The sequence below is a fragment of the Crinia signifera genome, chromosome 5 (assembly GCF_055691185.1).
Source record: "Crinia signifera chromosome 5, ASM5569118v1, whole genome shotgun sequence".
Classification (NCBI taxonomy): Eukaryota; Metazoa; Chordata; class Amphibia; order Anura; family Myobatrachidae; genus Crinia; species Crinia signifera.
Window position 1 is genome coordinate 325,051,084 of NC_139221.1, and position 12,617 is coordinate 325,063,700.

The 12,617-nt window shown below is 47.6% G+C and overlaps 1 protein-coding gene across 1 annotated transcript in view; it reads left to right on the top strand.

Annotated features, from left to right (window-relative positions):
* Nucleotides 1–454: 454 nt before the first annotated feature.
* LOC146005600 (1-phosphatidylinositol 4,5-bisphosphate phosphodiesterase gamma-1-like) overlaps nucleotides 455–12,617 on the top strand; it is an 82,061-nt gene continuing 69,898 nt past the window's right edge. Inside the window, exon 1 of the mRNA XM_083144929.1 lies at nucleotides 455–1,758. Coding sequence (XP_083001055.1) covers nucleotides 1,539–1,758 — 220 coding nt within the window. The 5' untranslated portion in view covers nucleotides 455–1,538. The remainder of the gene's footprint in view (nucleotides 1,759–12,617) is intronic.

Below are 12,617 nucleotides of genomic sequence, written 5' to 3' on the forward strand. Positions count from 1 at the left end.
GGGGAGGTTAGTGAGAGACGGCCTGATTTTGGGGACTCTCACAGCCACTCCGGGAGGGTAGTTAACCATGTGCGTACACATGCCACTGGTTCTATGGGCTGCTTTGGCTGCAGCCCATAGAAGCCAAAGAGGCATCCCAGAGGGAGGGAACACCTGCCAATGGGACTACCTTGGGTGACTGTCAATTTGAACTTCCAATAGGAAGTCACTGCCGGTCGCAGTGGAGCCAATGCAGTCTCACATCTGCATCTGGCTTCACTTAGACAGAGCACAGTGGCGGATTTTATCTGGAGGGGCTGCAGCCCATAGGTAAAAACCACCACTGTTTGGGACCCTTGTACAACACACAATACACCTGTCCTGCTCACAGCCCTGCACTTCCCACAACTCGCCACTAGGTGCCGCTGCTATACACCTTTTCCTGCTTCTTGACTAATGTGTTTTTTTTTCCCCCTAACTCCAAGATTCAGCAAACATATTTTTTTTTTATTCCTTTCTGTTCTCTTTCCGGCCATGTGTGATTGCTGTTTCCTCTTGGCGTCCACTGAAGAAGACTGGGATCTGACAGGAACTGAGAGCTGCTTCTGCCAGATAAAGACCAGGGGGTGGGTGGATAAATGCAGATCTGGGGACCACTGTTCTGCTCTTCAGACCCAGGCAGTGCCATCCAGAGGACAGGGTTAACCTCCACCCTCCTATGGGACTCATCCATTTGTGCCCACAGCTCCCCTGCTCATCACGTCCCTGCAGAACCTTCTTTTGTCATGCAGGGTGTGGGAGGAAAATGTACATTTGCAGAACTGCTCTGCAGCCTGCAACTCCCATCCTGTTATTGTCAGCCACCTTGCAGAGATGCAGGCTCCAGGCGATGCTTGTGAAATTGGATTAGGCTCATTAGTAGCAGTCATTTGGTTTAAACCCTTTCCTGCGTTATCCTAGACATGATCATGCCACTAAATGCAGCATCAAGGGAAGCCGGCTGGCTGGAGATCAGATCAATCACAGCTTTACACTGAACATGACTGGTCCCCCAGAAAGATCCTGTGTACTGGAGATTATCTGTATAAACCCATTAGTGACTCGCACTCAGGGGCTCCATCAACCCAATGCATGATAGACATCACTGAGTATCTGGTCATAGCAGCTTCCTGCGCCCCTCGTTGACCCCGGCACATCCTGAGTGGACCAGCCTGGGATGTAGTCAGTTGTGTAACAGGAGGAAGGAGGGGCCCATCCCTGAAGCATGGAGGGTGGTACCAGGAGTGATCTGTCTCATTGTATTCCTCAAGCAATGGGTCAGCACCTTCAGTCCGCTGGAACTTATTCTGCGCTTGGGATTTGATCTCCTGCTTGAACGCAGAAGAACAGGATATATATATATATTTTACCGACGTGATACTTGCTGGAGTTCATCGCTGGTTTCCTCAGATTCCGTTGTACGTTGCACCTCTTGTGATGCCCAGAGTCTGGAAGGTCCCGGGTCGCAAGCTGTGAGGAGCTTCCCCGTACTCCCTGTCCCTGGCTGGAATGCACTGAGGATGCTGGGGTGCAGGGTGACTAACATGAATGGATCTGTGGAGGACACCCAGATGGAGACGGGTGACATTCATCGGGTCATGAGGAGCTTAGAAACTGGGACGGTCCTTACCCTCTTTTACCAGAAGAAGTCCCAGCGGCCGGAGAGGAGGACCTTCCAGGTGAAGCTGGACACCAGGCAGGTCATATGGTTCAGGACCCCAGAGAAAGTGGAAGGAGAAAGTAAGTAGACCAGGTCTTCACAGGCCTTTGGTGGGGGGAGAAGCTGTCTGGTGGTTCTGTGGCTCTCAGGAAGGTAGCAGAGATGTCTGAGCTGTAGTTGCTGATCTAATGCAGGAGAACATCGGGTGCTTGTGATTACCCCTCAATAATGAGTATGCAGGGCCGGATAGCCATGGCATCCCTCTACATGCCAGGTTTTAGCAAAGACGGAAACTCCTAGGGGAATATATCTGTTTAATTGTATCACATATCTCAAATATCACTGACATGAGTCAATAAAGCTGGAAATCAGTGGAAAGCTTCACTTCCTCCCGTATCTGTATCATTATTACATCTCATGGCTCTCCATGAAAGGAGAATACTATATATTCTATAGGCTGGTGAGATGATGTTACGGTATGTGCCACACTCTATAAGCCGGGGAGATGGTGTCACGGTATGTGCCACACTCTATAGGCCGGTGAGATGGTGTCACGATATGTGCCACACTCTATAGGCCGGTGAGATGGTGTCACAGTATGTGCCACACTCTATAGGCCGGTGAGATGGTGTCACGGTATGTGCCACACTCTATAGGCCGGTGTGATGGTGTTACGGTATGTGCCACACTCTACAGACCGGTGTGATGGTGTTACGGTATGTGCCACACTCTATGGGTCGGTGAGATGGTGTTACGGTATGTGCCACACTCTATAGGCCGGTGAGATGGTGTTACGATATGTGCCACACTCTATAGGCCGGTGAGATGGTGTTACGGTATGTTTCACACTCTATAGGCCGGTGAGATGGTGTTACGTATGTGCCACGCTCTATAGGCCGATGAGATGGTGTTACGGTATGTGCCACACTCTATAGGCCGGTGAGATGGTGTTACGGTATGTGCCACGCTCTATCGGCCGGTCAGATGGTGTTATGTATGTGCCACACTCTATAGGCCGGTGAGATGGTGTTACGGTATGTGCCACACTCTATAGGCCGGTGAGATGGTGTTACGGTATGTGCCACACTCTATAGGCCGGTGAGATGGTGTTACGGTATGTTTCACACTCTATAGGACGGTGAGATGGTGTTACGGTATGTGCCACACTCTATAGGTCGGTGAGATGGTGTTACGGTATGTGCCACACTCTATAGGCCGGTGAGATGGTGTTACGGTATGTGCCACGCTCTATAGGCCGGTGAGATGGTGTTACGGTATGTGCCACGCTCTATGGGTCGGTGAGATGGTGTTACGGTATGTGCCACACTCTATAGGACGGTGAGATGGTGTTACGCTATGTGCCACACTCTATAGGTCGGTGAGATGGTGTTACGGTATGTGCCACACTCTATAGGTCGGTGAGATGGTGTTACAGTATGTGCCACGCTCTATAGGCCGGTGAGATGGTGTTACGGTATGTGCCACGCTCTATGGGTCGGTGAGATGGTGTTACGGTATGTGCCACACTCTATAGGCCGGTGAGATGGTGTTACGATATGTGCCACACTCTATAGGCCGGTGAGATGGTGTTACGGTATGTTTCACACTCTATAGGCCGGTGAGATGGTGTTACGTATGTGCCACGCTCTATAGGCCGATGAGATGGTGTTACGGTATGTGCCACACTCTATAGGCCGGTGAGATGGTGTTACGGTATGTGCCACGCTCTATCGGCCGGTCAGATGGTGTTATGTATGTGCCACACTCTATAGGCCGGTGAGATGGTGTTACGGTATGTGCCACACTCTATAGGCCGGTGAGATGGTGTTACGGTATGTGCCACACTCTATAGGCCGGTGAGATGGTGTTACGGTATGTTTCACACTCTATAGGACGGTGAGATGGTGTTACGGTATGTGCCACACTCTATAGGTCGGTGAGATGGTGTTACGGTATGTGCCACACTCTATAGGCCGGTGAGATGGTGTTACGGTATGTGCCACACTCTATGGGTCGGTGAGATGGTGTTACGTATGTGCCACGCTCTATAGGCCGGTGAGATGGTGTTACGGTATGTGCCACGCTCTATCGGCCGGTCAGATGGTGTTATGTATGTGCCACACTCTATAGGCCGGTGAGATGGTGTTACGGTATGTGCCACACTCTATAGGCCGGTGAGATGGTGTTACGGTATGTGCCACACTCTATAGGCCGGTGAGATGGTGTTACGGTATGTTTCACACTCTATAGGACGGTGAGATGGTGTTACGGTATGTGCCACACTCTATAGGTCGGTGAGATGGTGTTACGGTATGTGCCACACTCTATAGGCCGGTGAGATGGTGTTACGGTATGTGCCACGCTCTATAGGCCGGTGAGATGGTGTTACGGTATGTGCCACACTCTATGGGTCGGTGAGATGGTGTTACGGTATGTGCCACACTCTATAGGACGGTGAGATGGTGTTACGGTATGTGCCACACTCTATAGGTCGGTGAGATGGTGTTACGGTATGTGCCACACTCTATAGGTCGGTGAGATGGTGTTACAGTATGTGCCACGCTCTATAGGCCGGTGAGATGGTGTTACGGTATGTGCCACGCTCTATGGGTCGGTGAGATGGTGTTACGTATGTGCCACGCTCTATAGGCCGGTGAGATGGTGTTACGGTATGTGCCACACTCTATAGGTCGGTGAGATGGTGTTACGGTATGTGCCACACTCTATAGGTCGGTGAGATGGTGTTACAGTATGTGCCACGCTCTATAGGCCGGTGAGATGGTGTTACGGTATGTGCCACGCTCTATGGGTCGGTGAGATGGTGTTACGTATGTGCCACGCTCTATAGGCCGGTGAGATGGTGTTACGGTATGTGCCACACTCTATAGGCCGGTGAGATGGTGTTACGTATGTGCCACGCTCTATAGGCCGGTGAGATGGTGTTACGGTATGTGCCACACTCTATAGGCTAGCTTCCTGTCATGTGCCAAACTAAAGGCTGGTGATTTGCTAGTTGGCACCAATCTAAAGTTACTCCATGTTACAGACCAATCATTGTAGAGATGTTCTGTGTGACAATGAGGAATAATAATAATCGTCCTTAATACTGATGACATTATATGTAACTAGTTTAAAGCCCATCAAAATGACGTCTACTGTAATGTACAGATGGAGATTTGAGCTGTGACAGTTTTATTCCACAAATTCTCCACCCCACCCCCAGTCTCTGTCTTCACAGCTCCCTATCTCCATATCCAGCAAGTTTGATACCGCTCGGTGTCCCTGCAATAATTGCTTTCAATAAAGGAGTCATTTGGTCCGTGAAGGGGCCTCTAGTGGTCAGTGGCGATACTTCACCTCATAGAAGAGTAACTGCTAGATACAGCGACCGCTCCAGATGTAGCTAACCTGAATGTCCTGCCACCGCATCGCTACCGGCTGGGGATCATTATACTGACGGCGTCTAGGTTGACCTTGAATGTTCGACATGGAACTTGTTGACACAGGGAAAGGTCGACATGAATTTTCACGTGTCTTAGGGCCTTATTCTGGTTCACTACCAAAAGTAAATTCTCTCTCTTATGGACAAAACCATGCTGCACTGCAGGCGGGGCAGATGTAACGTGCAGAGAGAGTTAGGTTTGGTGGAGTTATTTCGTTTCTGTGCAGGGTAAATACTGACTGCTTTATTTTTACAATGCAATTTAGAAATTGGTTTGAAGTACAAACCCCACCAAAATCTATCTCTCTCTGCACCTGTTACATCTGCCCCACCTGCAGTGCAGCATGGTTTTGAATTACACACCAGCCTGACACTGCAGTGCTACAATGTGGGAGCAGGGAGATTGTGTATTAACCCTTCCCTTACTGTATGTGTGTGTTCAAATAAATCTGTGTTTATTCTTACTGTGTTCTTAATGTCGACCTTAAGTCATGTCAACCTTGACCCATGTCGACCTTTAACCCTGTCAACCTTGGGGCCAGTCGACCTTCCGGGTTCGACCTAATGACTGTCAACCTAAGTGTGGTCTGACAGATGACCGTTTCCCGGCCAGGGACAGCTGTACCCACAGCACCCCCCTGTCAGCAGCCCTGGTCCCTACAGTATATACGCATAAGGCGCCTATTGAATTATTGTATACCCGGATCTGTCTGGGGCCACAGCTGCGTCGGCCCTGGCGGAGGAGTTGCTAGAACTGTCCGCGTCCTTTATCAGATGCTGGATGTTCCAGAGCAGGAAATTTAAACATTCTGGGAAGGAGATTAATATAAAGATATTTTTGGAACTCCCATCAAAGTGCGGATGATTTCTGCTGGATCCGGATCACATAGGCCTGACGTTATCACAAGTAATGAGGCTTCTGTCCCATGTGTGTCCAGTATGGATACCGGCCCTTTGGAGAGTGGGAACATGTGACGTACATACTACACGGATGCAGAGATGGCACACACCCACAAAGTTTACTATGGGTCTAATTTTGTTTCTGTGCAGGGTAAATACTGGCTGCTTTATTCTTACATTTTAGATTTCAGTTTGAGCACACCTCACCCAATTCTAACTCTCTCTGCACGTTACATCTGCCCCACCTGCAGCACAGCATGGTTTTGTCCATTTGCTAAAAAAGCAGCATTGCTAACAGCAGTGAATCAGGCGATATATACTGTAAGTACGCAGAATGTAGCTGACGGAAATGCAGTGCGGCTGGGCAGTTTGCCGATACCGCCTGACGCATGATCCGCTCTGTAAGCTCAGTAGCTGAACGTTAAAGGGGCCTATTTATCAATCTGTAGCAATAAGGATCATTTCTATTTACCGGTATATCTATCACAGAGGGGAAAAAAATAACAAAAATTCTAAAAATATCAACATTATAACATTGAAGAAATAAATCAGAGCATTTTCACAATTGATTGTAGACAGTGTTACCATAGCGATCGCAGTATAAGGTCCAATACCCCATATACAGAATATGCCACATACAGTATACACAATTATGAATTGCCCATTAATTGAGTAAACCGTCGCCACTTCATACCTGTTCTCTAGGCTGCATATGTTGGCAGACTAGCGAACAGGTAATCCGGCCAACCGAATGCCCGCCCCGCCACGTGAATCCCCACATTTGCATAGAAAAAGGTTTCTCTCAGATGTAGCAGTACACACCCACGCTTCTAGGTGCCACGTTCACAAACTCTCCATATATGGAACTAGACACGCCCTCTGGGAAGAGCATGACACGCCCCCCTCAATGGAGCACTGTGCAAAATTCTACTACCAACTATAATCTTCCTAAAACCAATTTCAAACGTAGGCAAGTATGGCATGCACCTCCCCCACTCCCCCTACTCTAAGTGCCAGATCAGAAGTACAGCTGGGTATACGTATGCCCCCTGATGTCGCACAGATGGCGTGGTGACATTGTTAGCCTCCCTGTATGTACACAATATGATAATATAATGAAGAGTATGTCTGGACAGTGTCATTAATAAATGGGAGCGTCACAGTCACCATTAGAACACATATGATTAAATACAAAATAAAGTAAATTACATTAAGTGAAATTAAGCACAAACATCTGTCATTTTCCCTTCAAAAACCCCATTTCCTGTCCAAATGGAAGATAACGTAATGGGAACAGTCATCCACACCGTGATGTTATATCATGATGATGTCAACATGCACAAAGCCGACACTGGAAAAAGGTTGACACTTCCAAAAGCTCGACATGAGTTTTTCATGGGTTATATTATGTCCGTGTCGACACCTGAGCACATTGATCTATTATTGTAGCGCACTTGTGTTCCATGCTTTGGGCCAGGTATATCGTTCCACTACCGCTGCAACTTTACCTTTCCTAATCATTGTCCACGCGGATGGAAAAGTATCACATAGCTTAGTGAGTAGGGTAAAATGCAATAGATTATGAGTTTGAATCCCGGGTATGGCAGTATATTGAAACGTGGTAAAAACAAGAACGTGTGTCCAAAAAACACACTTTCTTGCAGAGTTCTATAATAAATGTTTATGTATAATATATGCGTTTATACGACAAATATGTAAGAGATATATACTGTGTGTGTATATATATATATATATATATATATATATATATATATATATATATATTTATACAGTAGATATATCATACATATTTGTTGACTTGTATTTGTCTGTCCAGGATGCATTAGGACACTGTTGGACTACTTTTAACGAAACCTATGTGAGGTGGGTTAATTGGGTCCTGGACATACCTCCCAACAAGTGTAGTTGGGAGGTCGGGGGCGCGTTCCCGAGAAAAGGGGGTGTGGCCTCGCAGGATGACGCGACCTTCGGTCACGCCCCCGTTTTCGCCGCTCGTCGGCGCTGAAGAAGACGCTGTGCGCATGCGTCTTTTCATGGCAGCCTGGGGGGGCTCCCAACTGCCCCCCCCCCACCGCGGGACAATGGCGGCCCCGGGCGGGACGCGGGAATGTCCCAGAATATCGGGACATTCCCGCGGTAAGCGGGACAGTTGGGAGGTATGGGTCCAGATTAGGTTCACAGCCACTAAAGCCCACAATCTGGACCATGTGGGGGTCCTTTCGGCCCAGAAAGGGGTCTGGCCACTACACAAAGCGGGTCAGGGAAAAAGGATATGGGCGAGTTGCATAACACAGAGGGGTTAGAGGACATGGGTTTAAGACAAAAATGTGTCCAGACCCGGGGGCTGACCACAGAGAGGTGTATGCTGGGCACACCCTGGGCATAGGGGGCATGTTCAGGGTCTTCCACTGGATGGATTCGGTTGAGAACCTCAGATGACACCACCAGGCAGCCACCTCCTGGGTCTGTGGGAAGAGCTGTCAGGCTTAAACCAAGAGAAGGATGAAGCACAATGTCTAGTTCCGTCTCCGATCTGTATAAGCGCTGTACAGTAATTATTCGCAGCGGTTCAGTAACGTCAGTGGTGCAGTTATTTCAGTCTCCACGTCTCAGACTGCGGAGGAATATTCCTGTCGGAGGCTGGGCGGACTTGGCCCCTCTGTCCCATCTGTCACTCGCACTAGTCACAGAGATCTCTCTGAGTGTTTGTCCACCTCTGCAGCTTCCTGGCTGATCCCAGAATAGAGCCGGAGGGGTGGAGGCCGCGCCGGCCTCTCATTAACGTCTACCCTGCTGGATCGGTGCCTCTGCTGCACAGGAGCTGGCCCCTGGATAGTGAGCAGGGATGTATCCGTAGGCTGGGTGTCTTGTCCCGTCAGGAAGTGCTGATGAGGCCCTGGGACAGTCATGTTCTCTGTGCTGGATGTGTGATAATGGGGAAGGAAGCCGGGGCGCCCACCTACATGACGTATCCCCTTGTGGGGGTACATGCAGTAAAGCACCCACAGATCTGCTCCAAACATACAGAAGGTGCATGAACCCATATGACATCCACTAGGTAGACATTGATAAAAGGTTGACATGAATTAGTTGACCTGTACAAAGGGTAGACACATGGATATGTCAACATGATTTTTCCATGTGGACTCTGATTTGGAATGGTAACCAGCCCATGTACACTAATTTGGAGTCCATAAGCTCAGTTGTCGACATTGACACCAAAAACACCCAAAAAACAAAAGATCAACCTTTTCCTGCATCAATTGTTTCCACGTCGACGGTTTGCTTGTGTCGACATTTTGTCACTATCTATTGCATGTCAAACTTTTGGTGCCGACCTATTGACTGTCTACCATGGGTGTGTGCACATTGGCCCTTATTCTGGTTCACCCGCAAAGGCAAATTCAAAATGTGTAGAGAGAATTAGATGTGGGTGAGTTATTTTGTTTCTGTGCAGGGAAAATATTGGCTGCTTTGTTTTACACTGCAATATACTGTATCTCACTTTGAAGTAAAACCCCACCCAAATCTAATTCTCTCTGCACAAGTTACATCTGCCGCCCTGCAGTGCACATGGTTTTGTCCATTTGAGAAGGAATTTGACTTTGCAAGTGAACCAGAATAAGGGCCACTGAGTGTTAGGGGTGCACAGGCACCCCCTAATGCTGTGCACACTCGACTTTTGCTTTTTAGGACTGTATTCCATTAAAAGAAGCGCCCATCAATCAATTGTGTGTGTGTGTGTGTGTGGCATTATTAATTGTACCAGACCATTGTCATATCACTACATACCAGCGGCATCCATATATATTTTTTACTTTATTTGCATGCAATGTTCAGGGCAGCCGAGTGGTATGTCGGGCCCTGGTAAAATTTGGGGGGCGTGACCTAATCACGGGGGCAGGCCTGTGTGCGCTATACGCACTGCATCCAGTATACATATGCAACTGGAAAAAGGACCCCTACAGTGGTACTGAGGGGCAGCCACTTGCCCGGAGATAGTTAAAGTCCCATTTCCTGCTGCAGAGGGTCAGCAAATGAGCACTCTGCACCATGACCCGACGGACTTAACCAGTGGTGTTGTTTTACTGATACATAGAAAATACAGCCGTACTCACTGTTACATACTCTTCCCCTGCAGCAGAGGATCAGGAAATGAGCACTTTGCCCTATGGACCATTGGACAGAACTTAACCAGAGGTGTTGGTTTATTGATACCACTGTTAGCCGTACTCACTGTTATACTCTCTTCTACTGGGGTAGAGCTTAAGCATAGCAGCTCACCAGCCGGTGTGTCTCTAGGCAGCGAGTAGTGATGCATGCACACCAGAATCACTGTGGATTGCTGGTACTGGTATTGCTGCACATGTCAGTAGAGATCTCAGCGGCCATCTTGGGATAGGGCATGAAGCCTCCCTGGGCAACAGTATGTATGTGCAGTGGTGCTCTCCTCTTTCAGTGGTCTACCGCTTATTCACTCTATAATATCAGCTCATAAATCCTCCTTTGGACTCAATATTTTACAATATACCCTCCCCTCCCACCCATTGGTCCTCCCTACCTGAATCATGGGGCCCCTTCTTGGAGACCCCTCCCTATGCGCTGCTCAAACAGTTGCTCGTTTGTTCATTATAAAACATTAGAGAGCAGCGTACATAACAACCTGTCGTGAAAGCTTACAATTGGGAGGCCTGACAGATGCCGCTTCCTGTCCCCTTGCTATAAACCAGCGCTGCACGGACTCTGTTAAACATTATCCATCATTAACCGTCCCGTGTGTGTCACCTCGTATTCATCATGCTTACATGACATGCTTTACGTGTCCTGTTACACGCCTTATCTCCTCTCATCGGTTCCACTATCACATCTGCTTCATCATAAACTTATCAGCCAATTTACAGAGGTATAATTGTTTCCTATCCGAAAATTGGTAATCTCCCCACATATTAGGGGCGATTCAGGATCGCTAGTTGGGATACGAATTCAGCCCCAGCCCTGAAGGCACCTGCAAACCCCAGCAGATACAGAAGTATCCGATATATCCTTTTATTGTGGAACAACACATTGAGACACATAAAATAATCTTTTCTGTGTAATTGTCAGTGATACTAGTGCAAAGACAAAAATTCCCTCTTCCCCTTTCCCCAGGCAATTGCAAACCCCAGCAGCAAACGGCTTTGGTGTGTTACACACGCGCCAGGCTGTCCTCTGCGGGGGATCCTCTTGCATGATACCGAGGGCATTCGGTAGTGAGGGGGTGGTCATTCAGCCGGGTGGTGTAAAACCACTCGCTAAGCAGTGAATGAACGCTCCTTAGCAAGAGGTACTGAATCAGGCCCATTGTGCTTACCATATTTTCAGCTTAGTAACATATTTATATTATTGAAAGAAATTTAATTATTTGTGTCATTTTTGTTATGTATTGAGCTTCCAGTTCCCCGTGTAAGGGTTGCTCACAAGTCCGCGCCTGCGCTTTTGAGCAACTACAAGTTAAAAGCGCATCAGCTCCGCCTGAGATCATTGGCGGTGTGATAGCATTTATTTTAAAGAGGCAATCGTATACAACAACATCAGCGGTAATCCTGAGCACATTATATAACGCATTCGCACTGAATGAGATCATTAACGATGTCTGTCAGTGACGTCACACGGCCCCCGCTCCTGACGCATCGATGACAATACAGTCATTCATTGATCCGGATGCAGTCGATTTACCTTCAGTCTAAATACCGACCACCATTGACCGACAGTCAAAGTACCGACACATTCAAGATAGCGACATTAATTATGCCAACATGGTCAAAATGCCAATATGGTCAAAATATCAACCTTTAAATGTCGACAAGTGATTTTTTCGTGATTTTTTGTTTGATACGTCTTGTTTTTACTTCACGATCCAAGAGTTACGTTATAATTGTGCACGAGAGGACGTGGTTCACTTATACGATTTCCATGTCGACCTAGGTCGTCACCTCCAAAATATAAAAAATGATGTCAACTTTTTTTTTTTCCATAATAGATTTTTATTAGGTCAAGTAGTTAATTCTTACACGGATTTGGTATTAACAACAAAAGGCCATTTAACATATTGTATATACATAGCAAATCACAAAACACATATGGCAAATGGTATTTTGGGAAACAAAGGAGTTTAAACCTGCGCAGGGGATTGACCTGAGTTTTACTTAAGAAATTAGGATAGGAAGAGAAAGAGAGCAGATAGACTGAGATGTAGAGGAAACAGGAAAGTGGACAGAACACGGACAGTATTGCAGAGACACATTAGGGAGAAAAAGACATGGGGAGAGGGAGGATGTACATGCAGCAGTATGTAAAAGGTGACTGATATTCAAGTATTGGCCATTATTCTTACGAATACGGGGGAGATGTCAAGGTGTTTCTGTCCCATATATCAATTCTGGTTAGGGTGAGGTCCTGCGCTTCTCTAAATTCTGCCAATTTGAGCCATTTCAAGTGGATCGATGCCCTTGATGAGGAGTACTTAGCGTTCGTTGTCTCATATAGAAAGTGGCTATGTACCTTGCTAACTACTTGGCCAGCCAGGGGCACCCCCAT